Source organism: Crassostrea angulata, chromosome 6 (genome assembly GCF_025612915.1).
Source record: "Crassostrea angulata isolate pt1a10 chromosome 6, ASM2561291v2, whole genome shotgun sequence".
Classification (NCBI taxonomy): Eukaryota; Metazoa; Mollusca; class Bivalvia; order Ostreida; family Ostreidae; genus Magallana; species Magallana angulata.
Genome location: NC_069116.1, coordinates 15,682,690 through 15,703,200, shown reverse-complemented (window position 1 = coordinate 15,703,200; position 20,511 = coordinate 15,682,690). Strand labels below are relative to the sequence as shown.

At 34.0% G+C, this 20,511-nt stretch overlaps 1 protein-coding gene across 2 annotated transcripts; it reads right to left on the bottom strand.

Moving 5' to 3' along the window:
* Nucleotides 1-6,902: 6,902 nt before the first annotated feature.
* On the bottom strand, nt 6,903-19,899 carry LOC128187951 (protein phosphatase 1F-like). Of its 2 annotated transcripts, none has more exons than XM_052858670.1 (7): nt 19,682-19,899; nt 14,903-15,060; nt 14,248-14,447; nt 13,730-13,918; nt 12,906-13,049; nt 12,538-12,631; nt 6,903-10,767 (listed from the first exon to the last, which is right to left on the bottom strand). In XM_052858670.1, the coding sequence occupies exons 1-7, from the start codon at nt 19,885-19,887 to the stop codon at nt 9,212-9,214; spliced, it is 2,547 nt and encodes an 848-aa protein (XP_052714630.1). In that variant the 5' UTR covers nt 19,888-19,899; the 3' UTR covers nt 6,903-9,211. The 2 variants fall into 2 exon arrangements, with proteins under 2 accessions (XP_052714630.1, XP_052714629.1); XM_052858669.1 differs by lacking the exon at nt 12,538-12,631 and adding an exon at nt 12,184-12,280.
* Between the last annotated feature and the right edge of the window lie 612 nt (nt 19,900-20,511).

Genomic DNA, 20,511 nt, shown 5'->3' with positions numbered 1-20,511 from the left:
TGTACAGGTTTCAACAAAACTATATTATGTCAAGAGTCGAAGTACATGGCTATTCCGGTTATTAAAAAACCCACAAGCTTTCAAAAAAAGGCAATGAGAGGTAAACCGATAACTAGTTGGAAATGCTAATGCAAACATATTTTAATTAAGTTATATTCTGTATATCCTAAAAAAAAACAGTAATAAGAAAAGAAAATAGTGTTCATACAGCAGATCTAGAAATCAATAACAACAAATTAAAATATACCGGTATATTATAATTCAACATCATGTTATATTAACAAACATTCAAAACAAACAAGTTTATTTTTTTAAAAGACCACCAGATAGATTTGAACCCAAAACACTTAATGTTTGTATTCACTAATCCAGGACGAAACCACTGAGCCATGCGAGACTTGTCAATATGCTCTATAAAGTACTGTTTGAAACAACATTGTCATATCAATGGACTTTGTTTTTTATCCTTCAGAAAATGATTTGAAAAAGTACATAATTAGTCATCTCTGGGTCATTTCTCCATCTTTTTTTAAAAAGTGACATTTTTAATGTTCAAATATGTTATCTTTACACGTTTCAAATTTGTGGAGAGAAGACCCAGAGACAACAAAATCATTTAAAAACAGTTGTAAATAAGTAGGATTTTGCATGAATTGCATCTTGTTGCTATATTTAGACCCATATTATGATAAAACCTTTGGCATTTCAAATATTTTTCCACTCATTCCACATCCAACAGACCAAATAAGGGTTATAATTCGAAAAAATATTCAAAATTAATTCATGAAATTTTCACTCTCCTTGTGCGCCCAGATTCCTGCCGAATGTACATCTTAAGCGCCCACATTCTTTGTTTATAATTTGTTAAATGTAGCTGTAGAAAATACACCTTACCCTCCTGTATTGATTGTATGAAAGACACACTCGTTATACTCGAGCATGTTTGGCTTCATAATAGTCACTGATAAAATTGCAGGAGCTGTGATTGAATTAGATAGGACGGGTGCAATTGTTGATGAGTTTGGGTGGTTTATATACTTTAAGTCCAATAGAGGGCTCTAGATCTGTTGGCACTTCAAATCCTTGACAATATCTCTTTTTTTCAATTACTAAGTAGAGACTTACTGTTTGATCGCGTCAGAGATTGAACTCAATTAAGGTCAGAGGGTTAAAGTAACTGATAATTAAATCAAATTTCACATAATCATATAGTATTTTTATGGACCATATTAATGCAACTTACAGGGAAAATGTCGAAAATATCAATAAATGAAACATTTCTTTGGGATGCCACAAGGAAAAATATGTGCATTCCAATCTGTGCGTACGTATTTTCAAAGACCATTGCTCTCTTAAGACGTGTTGAATAATTCCATACACATAGATTTGTGGGGCGCTTTATAAATCTGTTTAGATAGGGTTAGGAAATATAATTCCCCAAAAGGGAACTGCTTATTTTGCTTTTCTTTAGGTATTTGGGTCAATTCCAAAATTTAATTCACGTCAACTAGATTAATTGCGTTTGATATTCAGTGCCATTAAATCAGCTTAAAGAATGGTTTTAAAATGTGTTAGCGAAGAGGTGATTAAAATACGGGAGATTTCCAACTTGTTTTCAATTTGTCATATCATCTGTAATGATAAAATGATGATAAACATGATATCACATCAGAAGGTTTCTCTAGGTGTTCAATATTTATATATACCGGTGTAACTCTCTCTCTCTCTCTCTCTCTCTCTCTCTCTCTCTCTCTCTCTCTCTCTCTCTCTCTCTACTTGGGTTCATTTATTATTTAGTACTGAAAAAAGCACTGAGTTGAGTAATAACACTGAATGTGAACCCCCTTTCACCCATTGTCCATTGTCTCTCTCACTCATCGAACGACGAACGAACATTAACAATAAATTATTTATTTCTTTAACTTGTACAAACACGCTTTTGCATCAACCCGAAAACTAAATTCTCGGTTAGATCACTGAAAAACGATAAATTGTTTAAGAAACAAACAATTGAATTTAATTTACTTGTTATGAACGATTATTTGTAGTGATTTACAAATACCGCAATATTTTAAGTATATATACCGGGAATACACAAAGACGCGAATGAGATTTTTAAATAAGACAAGTAATCAATATTCTGGAAGAATAGATATTGTATATTGTAAGGCAGCTCAGTCTTGACTTCTTGCGGTTTAAATTGAGTGAAAATACCCGACCCGTTCATGGTTTGAGTCTAGATAGATGGAGGGGGAGCCTTCTCTGAAAAACATGTCTGAAAATGTCCAAAAGCGCGAACGGAAAAAAAGGCACCACACCTTCTACATTTAAGGTAAGGTTTGCGGTTACAGGGAGATAACTCACACATTTTCATTGTGACGTAACACCAACTACCCTTTATTTCAGTTATGACGTCAAAATTTATATGATGTCATAATTGATTTCAGTTTTTTTTTATTTCGCGGGGTTTTTTAGTTTCATTGAAAAAATAAGAGGACACAAGCATTTTATCAATTTCAACGAAAACAAAATCCGCATCATATGGTTTTGAATAGTGTTTTAGAAACATCAGATTACACATATTCTAAGATACGTTTTTCCTGAAATCGGTGGACTTGGAAAGGTTTCAAATAAGATGTTTTCGTTTACATAATAGTAGTCCAAAATTAAGACTTTTGTTGCATTTTATTCTATTTTTAGATAGTTCATCAGAAATTAATAAAAGTGAACCATGATATTAATAGTGATATTATTTTCGAACATTTTAAGCATAAATAACCCCCATAATAGTCACATATAAAATGTACATATTTTCACGAAATTGCTTACATTTCATCAAAATGAAAATTGGAAATCATGAACTTTGACCTCTTGTAGTTATAAAACGGGACGGGCAAAATTCATTTGAATTTCATGAGAAGAAAGACTTTAGTATAGTGAACAAAATGGTATGTAACTTTGGTACAACTTCTAAAAAATGCAAGCCGCAAACCTTATACCTTAATTGGTGCTGTGTTGTAAGTGGAAGAGATCAGAAAAAAGAAATGGAGTACAAATGACATCCGAAGAACCACATTGCGTGATTTTTGTCTCAGATATCTCAAATTCAGATCTTTCAATAATAAAGTCAATTTAGTTAATGTTTTTGGCGAAAGTCAAGAGGAATGGTATTGTTGAACAATGGGTTTTGTTCGTTTAAATCGGACCGTTGAAGTGGAAATGGAGACAGCTAAACTGGATTAGTATACATGACGTCATAATTACACTATTCCATCGACGTCATAATAAACATTGTGACCTAACAGATTTATTACTAACATTGAGCGCCATAGATATGCAGGTAAATGTAAGTCTCAGTAGACGTTGCATTTGACTTATTTGGCATTTAACAGCCAGTTCGGTAGGCTTTCCCGAAAGTTCCAGGTAAAAATGTCGCTATCGAGATTCTCTCGATGTGATTCCTGTTTCGTTCGAAGGAATCCAGTTTGGAACTGTAAAACATGCCGCAACTCTATGTGCTATAGCTGCAAGGAAACCTGCAACATCTGTCGTGAATCAGTCTGTGGAACCTGCACTCGCAAATGTGAAGATTGTCGTGCCCGGGTCTGCTTCGCATGTAACAGGGTGTGTACATCTTGTGGTACTCTACTGTGCTCCGACTGCGTGCAGCGATGTAACGACTGCAGCAAGCCCGTGTGTGGATCCTGCCAGGGCCGTTGTATCGACTGTAGGAGTACTCTATGCGTCGAATGCGATGTCGGATGCAGGACATGCGACGAGACCGTCTGCTCCTCCTGCTCCCGGACCCGCTCGTGCTGCCTGACTGGGTGCTGCTACCGGCACCACTACCACCACAGGTACACACCTCACAGCTGCTGCTCCTCCTATTGCTACATCTGCAACCCGACCCTCAGAATCCGCAGGTCCGTCGATGATTGTCTGGATCCACTTTGCTACCACTTCAAGCAGAGTTGCACCGATTGCGGGAGTTTGAAATGCAAACGCTTGATGCGCCGTTGCTACGAATGCCTGACCCCCCTGTGCTACATTTGTGCTCCTCATTGCAAGGAATGCAGCATTGACCGATCTCTTCGCTTGAAATATCTTTACTGATGAATTGGAAAAACGAAATTGTTACCCTCAATGCAAGCCGTGCTCTTGTTTTAAGATGCAGCTGAATAAACGTGTGACATTTGCGCGGGAAACTGTTAAGTATCTGTGATAGTTGAACGTTTTTGCTAAGAATTGTTAGTTACTATTTATTGATAGAATTTGAAAGAATTTGTTGGATTTCGTATTTACAAGATGTAGAAGGATTTATAAGCATGTTTTCGATTGCATATTTGTTTTGAGTTTCACCCTCAGTGTTTTTGTTCCTTGATCCAGAGAGTGTATAACGCTATTTATTGATCCATTTAAATGGCTCATTTAATACCAATAATAAATGATTGTGATATCGTTTTCTTTAGCTGTATATTATATATCGGTGCAATTTTGGAGAGAGTGAATTGCCTTCTTAAGGAGATCTTTTGTGTACACGGGCCGTGTGCAAAGATAACCCGCTTTTTTCAGTAGTTACTGGAATTTTGGATTACGTTTCCCATTGACGTAAATATGATTTTACTTGCCCAAACCATCCTTTAGCCTTTGGCGGGATTTTGTCTTGAATGAAATTTAAAAGTGTTTTAATTTTTTTGAAAACGTATTTGAATTATTGGCATTTAATTAAACCTGAGTGAAATGGTATTTGTATCATCGGTGAAAAATACGTAAATGGCATTATTGATATGTGTAAAATGTCAAGCTCAAAAGAATGCTTACAATTTATATAGCGGTCATTAATTTAATAGAATTCAGTCTCAACGAAAGGCTCCTCCAATCCTGTAAAACGCTTTTAAGCACTGTGTTTAGGAATAAAAGCAGGATATGTCCAAACTTGTTCCACAGAACACATAGAACTTTTATTTGGAAGTGATCCCAAAATTAACACAAATGCCCTTAGTTAGCTTATCAGAAAGAGGCAATACAAAGTATACAAGATTAACACAACACGGTTTTCGTGTGCCATTAATACTAGCATACACAAAGTAGCCATAACTGATATGTGTTAAATCTTATCTAAAATCCATCTTGTCGAAATGCATATCTTTGATGGAGTCGATCAAAATCAATAGAGAACGTTCCACTCCACTGATTTCAGGGTCCAAGTTCCGATGATTTTCAGTCCTTTATTAGACACAAAACTAGACGGTGTTTGGCATAGACATCGTGAATCTTATATCGAAATTATTTTCAGTGTTGAATCCTTTTGCTACGTTTAATGTTAACCGACGTGCAATGAGCTATCTTTATTCTTCGACAACATTCGTTGAATATCATCATCCCTTTCGTACAGTACATGTATCCGGAATGATGAGAATAAGAATTTTCAGATAAGGAAAGGAGGGTACTATAGCGAACATTATACTGTATCAAACATCTCGAGAGGCTACCCTTTTTGTACATCTTTAAGAAGACAGATTGATTTTCGTTTGCAGACCTTCTCAATAAGACGCTTTTGGAGAATTTTAAAGACCGAAGTTAAACAAAACAGGTCTATTAAATTCTTAGTATTGTCAATGTAAGAACAAATTTTCTTTCCATAGTGCCCTGTAATGGGCCTGTATGTATGTCACGGTGGTGGAACGGTTTAGGTAAACTCTTTAGCGACTAAATCTGTTAACATTTATCTAGAAACTACTTTTTGAATCTCAATCAGTATTTACTTACTCCATATATCTAATCTGAATTGTGGACAAAATGTTGAATATGTGACATGCTGTTTAAAGGTATAACTGCTCTCAGCCAAGAAAGGTAACTCTATGATCTGTTGAAGATATTAAAATGGGTAATACCTCCCCCCCCCCCCCCCCCAACATTTCTGTTTTGTTTAAATGGCATATTAAATACTTCTGTCCTTCTGCAAAAATGTTTTTATTTTTTAGCTAAAAGACAGACTTTGTACAACAAACTGAAAACTCAAGGTCAACGTAAATGATAAATACATGTACTTGAAAAGGACAAGGTCATTCACAAGTAAAGGTCAGATTGATTTTTAGATCAGAATGTAAACTTATTCTACATAAAACATAGAAACATAGAAATATGTACTGATCTTCCTTCCAAACTAAACAAATAAGTCCCACTGATTGTATTAGAGTATTTATTGTGTATAACTGTTGCAGGTGTATACAGAAAATAACAATAACAAAATGGCTACAAGGTCTCCAAAAGCTACAGGTATATTATACATGGTCTTTTTTTAACATCCAAACAACATCACATCAATCAAACATAACAAATAAATCAGCAGAAATATAACACAAACACAAAAACAGTCAACAGAATATCATTGGACAAAAACCTTACAGACAACTCCAATATCAAACCTCAAAATTGAATAAACTGGTTATCATTAATCTTTTTAAGCTTAAAAATGGGTTTTTATTGATTGTAGGCAAAAATATTTGTTTTAAAATTAGTTCAAACTGCAATCGCAACTTCTCGGGCCTTTCCGGCAGGCTCGGAAAAACACTTCGAATGTATTACCTAGGCGTCTATGACAACCCCCCTTTTTATAAAACTTGATATAAATACAACACATTTTACGATCTGTTGAGATGTAAGCTAGACTTCATTAAAGTAAATGATATACCCTAAAATATAACACAGTAGCGACTTATAAGGCTGTCTAGCTGATACTTATTTTAATGGGAGGTGACTCCATTTTGTATAAAATTCTAACATGCGGTAATGTTAATACATTTGAGGTGTTTTTTCGAGCCTGCCGTAAAGGCCTGAGAAGTTGCGATTGGTTCAAAATGGTATCAAACCTTTTAAAAAAGAAATTCCAATAGAGATGGCGAGGGAAGCTAGGGTAGAGGATAAAAATATGATACCCACCAAATGATGCATTCATTTCTGATTTTATTTATCTTCTGACTAAGTATTAAACAGTTAATGATTTTAAATTTGCACCAAAATTCATTGACCTATATTTAGGAATATGTCATATATATAGACCAATATACAGGTATATCCCTCTCCATTTAAAATACAAGTTTTTGTTATACAATATAATGAATACATTAAACATCAATATAAAAATAATGATTGAAAGAGGACATGGGATCGTGACAATTTCATGAGAAAATAAAATAGTGAACTGATTCAAAGACTGATATCAAAGACATTTTTCATCAATAAAAATACTGAATATAGCTGAATTATTAAATTCATAGTTTCACCAATTATTCACTATGTAGCAAAGTATTAAAAAGAAATACTTGCCCCCCCCCCCACACTTTTTAAAATTAATATTTAGTTTTACTGTTTGATATCTGTATATTATCATATCTTTAGATATAAATGCAATAAAAACTTTATTACCATAAAATTTAAAGTCACACCTAGTCATATAACAGGAAAAATAACAATTATGCTATAAGTTTTCTCAGTTTAAGAATCATCTAAAGAGACATGTACAAAAATTATTCAGAATTAAAAATACTGGTAAACAGTATTATGATCTCAAACAGTCACAGACTTTAAAAAAGCATTCAAAATATTCAATAAGGCCCTCTCAGAGGCATTTGTACACATATAAAAAAAAGTGATTTTTTTTTTTCAATTTGCCATTCATTCTCTTTTTAAAAAAAACAGGGTTTGAAATTTTTAACGAATGATTTGCTTTTTTCATTATTAAAAATAATTCATTTTTCAAAATTACACTTCCATGTGTCTGCTTTTTACAGTCAAATTCTTGAATCTCTCATTCACGATCCATCACCATCAGAATGGTACATAATATAAGTTACAAATGAAGTTAGGTTATAGAGCTACAAATACTCCAGTATATGCATAAGTATTGACATAATTACATATTAAACAGCTACAGCTTATCTAATTCACAGATTATCTATACTGACCTATATCCACTTCAGTTGACATAACTAAAAATCTATCTACTTTTATATACCTGCCGATGTATTCAAGTTCTATCAATAACCTTGAGCCATTTAAATCACATACCGGTACATGCATCAAATTATTTGACTTTAAACTGCAATTTGCATAATAAATTAGCCCTTCTATATACTATTCAATTAATTAGTTCTTCATATATTTACTACATGTATTGTTGAGTTAGAGATTAATTACACAAAAACTCAAATGTTATGTTTACTTCTTTAACAAGTGCTTGTTCCTGTATTTAATCCCAATACCAATGTATTTATACATGTACTACTCTATGTACTGTAAACCTGGTATCACATGTGTACGATTTGTTGGCAATCCTTGTTCACAGATATTTATCACTGCAAACTGTATATATAATTGGAAATGAATAAAAGACTGCTCATTCCCGGAATTTACTTGTACATGATAAGTTCTTCTTCATCAAGTAATATAAACCAGAAAATAAGACTTTAGCACATAATACAATGTACTTGGTTTACAATACACAGAGAAGTACTCATGACTAGAATAAATTGCATGATAATTGTAAGGATTAACCGTAGTGCCTGAGAGAGATCATATAGATTAGACAATATGTGCCTTATTGATGATAAAATAAAAACTGGAAAACTAAGAGAAATGACTGATTAAAACATCGAACATTGATAATACCAGTATACTCATGAAAAGCCCATGTACTGAACAATTGAAAAAGCACCAACTGTTTCCATCATCATTGGGTTCTATTGAATGCTGCCTGGCTACACACCAATATTAAACCATTTACACCTTTCCATAATCACAAATTATTAATTAGTGGAAGACATTGCCAATACAGACACAAAACATATTAGAGCACTCATCAAACAAAAGAACTAAACAAAAACACACATCACCTGCTGTTTTTCCTCTCGTAAACTATCAAAATAAACGAGGATTATAAATTATTAGATTCCATGTTCAATGATTTGTTTATCACAGAATTGACAAAATTCTACAAATTCCATGAAAACAGGTCCAGACAATAACTAACAAAAAAGAACATAAATTCGGGGACACAATTCTGCTATATGTAATCAACTGAGCAAACTTTTTTTAAAAAAGAATCTGATTATCAAATTATTGCTATCAAGGATATCATGATAGTCTTTGCAAACTGATTGTAGGCATACACAAAGGATTAAGATGAATAACCAAGTAAAAATAATTTGGTTTAATCGGGACAATCTGATGAGGGATGAATCTTGACGTTGGAGAAAGGAGTGGGTGGGGGTTCAGTAAGGACAGATGATGCGTTTATTTTGGACAGTTTTCGAGGACGCCATGATTGATGAAACGGGGGAACAGTTTTCGGATCAGTCTTGAACTGAGTGGCTTGAGATGATCTGGACTTGTTGGATGAGGTAGGTTTAATTTTCAAATTGGAAGAGGCTGTAAAGGTGGACAGAGGATAGTCAAAAATATTATGAGGCATTGGAAAATCTTCTGAGCCCTGCTGCTCAGACTCAATGAAATGCTTTGATTTTGAAATTTTTTCTAGGAACTTAAGGTCTGAACTAGTTTGTGACGGAATGCTTGGATCAACTGCGCCATTATTCAGGATATTGGACAAGATTACTCGTGAGGAGTTCTGGGAATTTCTGAGAGAGGTCAGCCTATGATTTCGAACAGAGGCTGTGTTCTTTCCAGCAAAGGCCCACACTACTGGGGCAGTTCCATCAACTTTTTTTTTGCCTCTTCTTGGGACAACATAATGACCATCGCGATTCTGTTCCCGACTTTTTGGATTTTTATTTCTTTTTGGTTTTTTCTTTCCTAACTCTTTCTTTTTATACAATTCCTCCTGAATAACATAATTAGAAACTATTGGCAAATCTTCCAGTAAGGGACCTAGTGATTTTGGTACAGAACCGGGCTTGCTGTTGGACTGTAATCCATATGTAAACTCAGATATAGTACTTCCCTGATTTGGCAAGTAAGACAAGAAAGCAGACAATCCAATTCCATCTGGTAAACTTTTACCTGTTTTCTGAACACTGGAAACAGAAGATGCAACAGTCTCTGTGGGAGTCACCGCCTTGGAAATAGAAAAGACTACAGGTTTATCATCTTCTGTTTCTGTACACACAGGACTAGGGGAAGGACTCCTGGGTTTATTTTCTGCAATAGGATCATCTACAGTTTGATGCACAATGTCTTCTATGATAAAAACAGGTTCTTTCTTAAGTACAAGATCTGTTGGAAGTGCAGGAGTATTTTCTGGTTTCACTGAGTTATCTTTATCCTGAGTTTCCTGTTGATGTTCTTCACTTTCATCCACTGCATCCTTTTGCTGGTTGACATCAATCTCTGTGTTTCCATTGGGAGAGGAATTTTCAGAGTTATTCCTCTTCCCGGAAGAGTCATTGCAGTCTTCTTTGCCATCTACACGATCCGCTTCATCATCTCCCTGAGAGTTGGACACTTTATCAAATGAAAAAACTGGTGTGATAACTGGCTCTGCTATTTTATCCCTGAGAAATACTATCACTACAGTAATATTGTCTGTGGACCCGTTTTCTTTTGCGAGTTCTACCAGCATCTGAGCTACCCCAGACTTGTCTCCATTAGTTTTCTGCAGATAGTTGTACACAATTCTAGGGAGGTCTTCCTGTGTTATTCCGTCCCACATTCCATCACAGGCCAAGACGATGTAATCCTCTGTACCCTCCAACTCAATGACCGTTGTGTCTGCATCACTGCAGATAAATTTCTTCTGGTTCAAGTCACCTGTAAAAACACAAACTTTAATATTTATGATTCATAAAGCATTTTTATGGCAGTTTTTTTTTTTTATTATTGAACTATGTATGCTACTGATATATATCTTTATAATTATCTGACAACATACAGTACTGAAAACATACCAGAAGATAAGAAATATAGAGGAATTTATGTTTCATTATTCTCTAAAGCTGGTAAAGTATAAACTACTTAGGCTTCAAATAGAAATCAATTGCAAATGGTCAAATACGAAGCACTTATAAGTACATATTTGTATAAAGATGGATAACAATTCATAAGCTTATGGATAGGATCGCATAAACATCTTTCTTTTACAATAGTACTTGTATAACAATAGTATTTGTTAGAAATATAAAAAATGATATTCATTCATTTTTGTAGAAAAAGAAACAAATCCCAAATTCTATTTTCTTTCCTACTGTTTTACTTTAACATATTCTACTTACATGTAAAAATAAAAGGGTAAATCAGTTGCTGTGAATTTTACATGAAGCAAGTGAGCTACAGGCATGTATACTATATATGTACAAAATATACAAACAGATGATAAAATATTCAACAGATATGCAACAGAAAAGGTGTCAAACTGCAATTTACAAGTCATTTCAAGAATGCTATTATTGTCTTCACTGAACTTTGAGAATTATTCACTTCCAAAAATACTTATATAAAGACCAAGATATACAGTATATTCAAACTACATACTGCAGCAAAAACTAATTACATGTCCACAGAAATTCCTTTCTTTTAAACCCCTGGGTAAATTGATTTGATAACCTTGATCCCAAAAGTTTGTTATTAAGCGTATCTCAGAATCAATAAATGTAAATTATGTAATATTATCCTATAACTTCCTTGACATACTGAGTTAACAGACCAGCATTTCCTTATCCGACAGTAAATACGAGCTGTTTGCACTGTAATTGAACCACTTCTTGATATCTGTGACAGTGCTTGCCAAGTTCCAGTCATACTACAAAGCTGTGTGTCACTTTTTAAGTGTGCAGTGCTGTTTTGTCATTAACTACTAAGTTTAAACTCCAATCAAACAATATTTCCTTTGATTTCAAATTACATAATACCAGTAATTGTTTGTTACATAATAATAAAATAGGCAGTGGTTTTCATTTTTTTTCCTCCATATAATTTTTCACACAAACACAACAGATTTATTAATAAGCCAGATCTATCATTTGAAATTAATAAGTAAAAAATTTCATTATTCCTTCTCCCTATCCTCATACCATTTGTTCATTAACTGGAGTACATGTAGTTGTTAGTATAACAGCATGTAAGTTAAGCTTGATTTAGCTGCTGCTACTTATACAATGATGTTTCTTGTACTAAATGTCAATGCCACAGCAAAAGAAATCTCCACCGGACACTTCCCACACTATTTACCTAGAGCTCGCGCAACAGACAAAATGGCATTGACCCTCCAAATGCCCCTGACACAAAGAACAAACCCTCCTAAGCGTTCAATCCTAGCTCTCTCGTCCTGTCAAAATAAGATTACATAACTTCAAGGACACAGTAAATATCAAAGGGAAACAAAGTCTAAAATAAGGATTTGAGTCTTCCTTGTTTTTTTTTTGAATACCGGGTATACATGTATTGCATTTAATTTCTTTCTAAAATTATTTTGAGTACAGCTGGTAAAAATGTCTACTCTTCGAAAACTACAACAAAAATTAAGATAAAGACTTCAATCCTTAGTTTGGACCCTGTTTTCCCATGCTATGTTTCCATGGTTACCTATTGCCCTTGAAACGGCCAAATTGCCATTGACGCGCCATGTTCCCATGTACAGAACAACTCCACCGAGAGCCTCTATACGACTTTTCTCATCCTGAAAAATTTCTTGTTTATATTGTTTTTTGAATATGAAAACAGGCACTGTCTGTGTCACCTTTAAACTGTCATTTGAGTCCATTACATCAAATGTTATCTATCAAATTGAGTATCAAAGTCAAACTGAAATGAAATTCATATGCATTCATATAAATAGCAGTAAAATAAACTTCACTTTTGAAAGCCATGAATTTTCAAAGAGAGTGAATTTATCATTGATAAATTTAATATTTTGATAGATAGAGGAGGAGTATGTGTCCTAATCCCTCTACCTGTCTCTCTGGTTTGTGCGGGTTCATGATACTCAGCGCATGGCCGTCTCGGACAAGACAGGCCTGCGAGTCTCCCAGCCAGGCCAGATAGAGCATCTTATCCCTAATAAACACAGTCACTCCCGTACAGCCACTCTTTATTCCCTATCAAAAAGAATTGTGTAAAAAAGTCTTAGAACAAAAATTAAAAATGCGAAGGGAGGTAACTTAAATTTCCATGTATCACATGCAAGAATATTTTATATATACATGTATGCATTTGGAATCCATTCATTTGCTGGATTACTGATTTAATTGGTACCAATATCTTTCCTTATTAACTAATTGCATAGGTACAAACACTAGAAACAAGATATCTTTGAGGCAATGCTCACTCTGATTCCCCCATTCTGATGTGAATATACAAAAAAGCAAAGTCGTCATTTAACAGGAAGTTGACATTGAATTTGTTCAATAATGTTTCCACTATAGGGCATGCCTAAACAAAGAGTGTATTAAATTTCAACCATCTGTAATGAATAGTTTATGAGAAATCTTTGACGAAAATTTGATGGAAAATTAAGGCTAAAAATAAACAAAGTCGTCATTTAACAGGAAGCTTATGTCTGATTGGTACAAAAATGAACCCACCATATGGCATACTTTAACAAAGAGTGTGTTCAAATATTAAGCATCTGCAATTAATAGCTGCTGATAAAAATGCATCCAAAGTTTGTTACGGATAGACAGACACACAGGTAAAACAGTATACCCCCTCTCCATCAGAGCAGGGTATAACTAGAAATGTAAAAGAAGGTAAACAACTATGTATATGGCTACTACACCTCTCTTTGTGCTTTTCTAATGAAGTAATCATCTGTGGCTTTGTAGGAACACTTGAGGGCAGCTTCTGGATCACTGGAGAACTTCTCACAGGTCGGCAGATGTATATGTAAGTGATTGGCGGCATATACAGCTGCTTCAATACCAGCATGGCCATCAAACACACTGTAGTAGGACTGCTGGGGATAATCCTGCAGAACAACAATGGGTTGTCAAACTCACCTTGTGAATTATTGATCTAATTTACATTTACATATGTACTCTTTTTTCAGCCTCCATGTAAATATTAACAACCAGAAGAAAGTATAGTAAATGAAATGACTCACTCTTAGAAAAAAAAAATCTTTAATTACTTCTCTCTATCTTACACTGTAATTTTTGTCTTTCTCTATCTCTTAATAGTATTTTAACTCAAACAGGAATGAAATGTACCTTGGATAATTACGTAGTAACAGAAGTCAGTAACTTTATTCTGTGGGCGTGTGATAGTATTTATGAGGTTGACCATTAGTACCTGTACCTTGAGATCAAATAAGGTATTCATGTCTTGGAGCATCACATGCTTGTCCTCCATTTTTCTTCGAGTATTCTTGATTTCATAGTGGTAGCACTCATGAACCTGAGCTGGAATGGGTATTACTGGCAAGTCTTTGTTCCACTTTTGGCACACCTCATCCACCATATCGATGATGTGTTCCATCAGTGTGGAGGCATCCAGTACTAGGAAATAACAAATATCAACATGTAATATTTTCCCTCAGTCAACATGTAATATCTATTCCTGCATTAATTCCCCATTATATGATCTATTCTATTTATTATATGACTGTTGCAGATACACTGTGTCATTGTAGTACATGTACTTTAATATGTTTCCCTACATGATTTTTTTCTCGTTTATAACAGAATAATATATACCCATATGAATTTGACATCAAAGGAAAGCAATTAAAATTTCCTTTTTATCACATCTGCAGCTTTTCACTAGTACATTGTAATCACTTTGCTTTACTGATATATCTACAGAATAATCTTTACAACTACATGTATTAAATGAGGAAAGATAAGAGAGGCAAATTATCTCATAAAACAGAAAAACAAAGAGCAAGTTGTGTAATCTAATTATGATGGATGTTTTGGTGATTAAGACATGAATGGATCTGAGGAGTCTCTACCAGATTCTGGGCGCTGGATTTCATTACTGGAGTTCTCCTCCTTGGCTTCCACTTCATTAGAGCCTTCAGGTCTCTCTTCAAACTCTCTGAAGTCAATCTTCTTGGCCTGTTCATATACCTCTCTTGTGATAGCTGCCGCTAGTGTGGGAGGGCATTTTCTGAAATGGATGAGAAATTCAAAAAATTTGTTTTTGTGTAAAATCTATCATTGTATTAATTAAATAAAACATGGAGATATTCGACAAAACTTAAATATGATTGGGAGGGTTCTTTCGACATGAATGCTTTCACCAATTTGTTCACACATTACCAGACAAATATCATAGGATTCCCTTTAAATATGAACATATACCCAATATGTACATCCATTAGGGTAATGCATACTCATTCACATACTGGTACATGGACATGCATAACAATGCACATCTGCATAATATATTAAGCAATCTTAACAATGTTCTTACACTGCAGGGATTGCAAGTAAAGGTAGTTTATTTTCATAACTAAAATACCTGCACTTAAAAGTGTATTAAGATGAACACCTTTTTAAAAGCTCTTTTTAAAATGGCATCTATAAAATGTTCTAGTGTAACAGTACCGGTAATTTACATGAGATGTATACATAGATATCATAAATAATTTTGTTGAAAGTTGGAGAAAATCATGGAATACCAAAAACCATAAAGAGAAAACATGGGATAGGTTTGGTAGCCCATTGGTGGAACACTTTTACTGAGAGACTCTAGTTTAAGCTCCATATGCAGCAGAAATGAGACATCATTACATAAGTGGCAACAGTTGAACTCTTCTTCCACCCATTCAGACAAAAATTAAGGAAACTCAATAACCATGTGAGTTTCCTTTGCGGAACTAAAAATTCTATTAGTGTTCTTTAAACTGTATAACTACCAAACAAAGAGTAAAATCATTGACTCCGATTAACTGTGTTACAGTAGTACTCATGCATGCTTGCCTATGTTTTGTTTGTTAATTAAGTACAGTTGAATGTTATTTTGATTTTTAAAATATTCCATTGAAACAGCCATTTTTGGGTCTGTTCATGACTATATTCAAAGCTTAAATAAGAGGACTAATATGCCCCCAAATTCAATATAAACTTCATACCCCCTAAAAAGATCAAGGGTTAATCTCTGATTTGCTATACAAACTTTACTCTGTTCTGATGTATTGCAATCACTAACAAATGCCTCCTTAACCAAGATCCAAATATTGAAACCAGATCCATTATGTAAATGGAAAGGTATACAAGGCTCTGAATTTATGGGGAGATAGGTACCTCCACTCCCTGCACTTGGTTGTAGTAAACTTTGAGGTCATGTACATCTACACCCCTACAAATATGCTCAGCAGGGGGTATACACAAAGAGCAGTGGTTTGATTCATGTGTTACTTTGAAGTTGAACAGAATTTATAATTTCTTCACACTTTTATGCAAAAACTTTTACAGTGAGATTCTGGACATCAGATTTATTTAACCCATTAGTGATTTTCCGTATACTTGTATACGTACTACTGAATGTACATATCCAAAAAAGTTTTGGATGATCCATCAAAAAACATATGCCCTTGAAATCTATTACTTCAAGATCTCCATGTGCGATAAACATTAGGCATGACTCCAATGCCTTGCTCTAATCTTCTTTGAAGAGCTGCTGGTTTGAAAAAAAAAATCTGAGGTTAGGGTCAAAGGAGTCCTTTATTTTATCTGTATAAACATTGGAAATAATCTACAAAGTAGGTCGGCAGATATGTTCTTGATTAAAACTTCTGATCCCCTCAGTACATCTCCTACCTCTGCATAATTTGCTCATCCGAAATTTAAACCTTTTTTTCCCTTCATGCTAGGCTATGGTCCAGTGCAGGAGAATGAAAATAGCAAATGATATGGCTTTGCATCTAACAAATGTCAAAACTTCTGATAGGGAAACTTTCCAAGAGATCTCAATATTTTGTAACAGATAAACATACGGACAGACAAAAAGATAAAACCTGTTGAGAAGAAACATAAGGAAACTACAGAATAAAACAATATCCTACTTCATTGATTTTACTCACATAGCACAGCCTAGCTTGTAAAATGGCTATGACTTTACCAGTAAAGGTATTGATTTAGTACCACAGAATGAAAACCATCTCCTCAAACTTAACAATTCAAAATTATTCATTCATGTTTATTGAACGATCAGTGATTTTCCTTTCAATTTTTGCAGATAGAACTTGAAGCTAAGGACCTTCTAAAACAAAAAGCAGATGACTTGTTGTAGATGAAATCTGAATTCATATGGCTGTTGGTGGATATATTTGGAAACTAATTAATATATTTTATGTTTTTATTAGGTAATTTTTTACACAAATTAACAATTGCATGGTGCTGCATTTTGCAAGTATTGCATCAAACATAAAGGCCCATTTTTCTGACACCAAAAAAATAAATTACTACCTTGCTTGCTTATGAATTCAGAATGCTTACGAATTTGAAGTTGCATTTCTAATTTAAATTTGCAACTTGTTCTTGAAACTAGATTATCAGCATTTTGATCTAAATATATCTCTTAATGAAATTGGAAAGTGTTAAAATCTTTACTGTAATACTGTTCCAAAGTCCATTGCACACAATAAGCTGTCTGCATACCTAAGTGTTAAATACATTGCATAAATGTGCACTTCAACTTTATGACATATCCATATCAAAATATGAAGAGCTTCATTAAATTCGGAAGCATTAACAAATTTTGAATTTTTGATTTAGCCATTTTCAAAATGAGCATTAAAATTGAACCATATAACTTTTTGAACTTTAGGTATTGACTGAATAACTACAAAATTCTTGCTTTGTTATCAAAGTTGGACAATTGATGTAAAAAGCCAGCACTAATGCAGCTTCACTACTCCTTGCTTTTCAACTATTAAGAGCACTGACCCTACATATATTTTACAGTCTACACCAGTAAATCAGGACAAGCACCTGCCCCGAGCAAGCAAAAAATTATCTACTTCTTGACACAGAAAATTAGTACACCAGCTTGCCAAGCCTTATTTCACTTGACAATTGTAGACATACTGTATAATTCTCTTCAGATAAATAGTGACTGCAATTTCTTGGCTGTTAATTAAAGCAGAATGGAAATATGTTCAGGTCAATATCAAGGATATAAATAGCAACTGCTGGATTGCTTGTCAAAAGGTGTCTCATATTCCTCTTCCTTTTACGGGGGAAACTGAGTGTAAGGATCTCTATATACACAGGAAATCCCCCTTCAAAGTGGCAAATCTCTGTACGCTCGTATAATTATGCACAAACAGACTTAGTTTTGTTTGTTTCAAAAATTGCAATGCAATATTTCATAAATTACAATATATGTATTAATAAAATGCTGATGATTTCAAATGTGACCTTTTCTGAGCTTTAATGTGCCTAAATTAGGAAACAATTTGATATACTAAGTTTAATCCTCAGAAATAGCTCAATGATCAGTAAATGTTCAGTGAAAACAATTAACAAGGTAAATAGTAAAGCTGCTATTATCTTCTTCCTCACCCACCTAGCCCCACAACAGAATTTCTATATGTGGATACCTAGTGGAGAAAATGAAATGGGAAGTAAGGACAAATAAAATTTGAATTACAATTATTCAATTATACTTATACATCATAATTTTTTAAGTTCAAAATCAATCAGTTAAATATCATAATTTGATAAGTTCAAAATCAATCAATGCAATTTAATGTGTGGTCCAAAAGATTCTCCATCTGACAGTTCTACATGAGAATGATCGTTACACCTATAGATTTCTGGAATTATTTAATAGCTGGTCATGGAGTTATTCTAATATTTAATTCTTATTTTAATATCTCATCAAACTTGCTCACAATTTGCAAAGACAACTGGTTCTCAAATCATTTGCAAAAGACAGGTTATTTGATCAATTTCATACATACTTATTCTAAAGAGTTGCCTTAATTTATCAACTGCTACTGAGAAGACAACAACTTGGAGTGATAAAGAATACAGATATATATATGTTGAATCTGCAAATCAAAAGACCATGGGAACATCCAAGCTATAACACACTGCACCCCTACCTGATAAACATAAAGAAGTACGACGCTATGTGCACGATTCTTTATGTAAAGTGTATTGATGGTTATAGCAGAAAACAGAAATGTACCTCGATAATCCCACTAGACTGGACCTATACTAAATCTATACATAAACTTTGACCATACTTTGTTTAAAACATGCAGTTGAATAAATATTGTTATTTTTTTTTTATTATATTGTTATGGCATGTTCTTCTTCCTTGTTTGAGCCAAATCAACAAATATGTTCTAGGATATCATGTTAACACTCTATTTGTAACAGGCAAGAATGTCACCCAATCTCACTAACATCAGAACATTGCATGGTCACCGCATATATAGGGCCTACACTACAAACAAAGGGAATTTATGTTTGGAGGTACTAATATGCACGGTTCCACTATTAGACTTCAATGAAACACTGGATGAATTTTATTATGCTTGCAAATTAAAAGGACATTATTTTCATAGTTCTCATTCCAATAGCTTCTTATGCAAAAGGACCCTATGACGGATTGAATTTTTTATGAATATTGAGTGGAGTTGAAAATAAACTTATCAGTTCTGCAAGCTTAACTTCCTACTACAGACCGACTGTTACAAAAAACACCTGTGAAATGACAAGCTCTCCGGGTTACATCTATGCACTTGCACAAAACACAATTGGATCAAACTCACTGTAATCCCAAGTAACGCAAACTCCAATCAAAACATTCCCCTTGTAATTCCTCTAGTGTTAAATGACGGTTGGGAGGTCTAAATGGTAAAAAGTCACTATCGTCTTCATTGTCGTTGATGCGTTTACAAAATGCTGCCAGGAACCGCTGAAACGATTCTCTGTCATTCGTAAAGGGCTCCTCCATCTCGACTGCTATGTTTGTCATGCCATGAATATTATTGTGCACATAAATAGTGACGTAGAACTCTTGTGTATTTACCCGGAAGTAAAACAGTGAATGCTTGGCGGGAAAATCTAAAAGAACGCACCTGCCGCAGGTTTACCTAAGCGAAACCAGTTGGAATTTCAGCTCTTAAAAAACTAGTAGAAATTAGGTGTAAGGACGAGGGAAGGTTTCGCCGCCCTATTTTCTACACATCAAAGAAAGGAACGTTTCGGGATAAGTGTTACAAATACACATGATACATATTCATAAAATCTACACTTTTATAATAAATATACTTATATTGTCTTGATTTATATTGATCTGCCCTATTTGTGAAAAAGCGAACTATTGCTGAATCATCCAGCAACTACATATATAACCTTCACCATGTTCACAGTCACTAAAACTAGTAAAACTGAAGGTTATATCTTCCCCCATCCATCCTAATTCTTTCACTGCTACTATATCATCTCACTCCGATGTTAACTATACGGTAAATATTAGTAAGTTGCATTGATTGTATCTGAACCTAGGCATGGTTCATAATTTTGATCTAGAAATAATAATTTCATGGTTAACTTTTTCTGCATTCTTTACATGTATTACTATATATAATTGCTACCG

What these genes read in the sequence shown, in the direction of transcription:
- LOC128187951 (XM_052858669.1), bottom strand. Translation starts at nt 19,887, where the DNA reads ATGACAAACATAGCAGTCGAGATGGAGGAGCCCTTTACGAATGACAGA. An exon ending in AATCCAGCGCCCAGAATCTG is followed by an intron (nt 14,448 to 14,902) that starts GTAGAGACTCCT and finishes GTTATTTCCTAG; the next exon opens with TACTGGATGCCTCCACACTG. An exon ending in GTCTGTTGCGCGAGCTCTAG is followed by an intron (nt 10,768 to 12,183) that starts GTAAATAGTGTG and finishes GTGTTTTTACAG; the next exon opens with GTGACTTGAACCAGAAGAAA.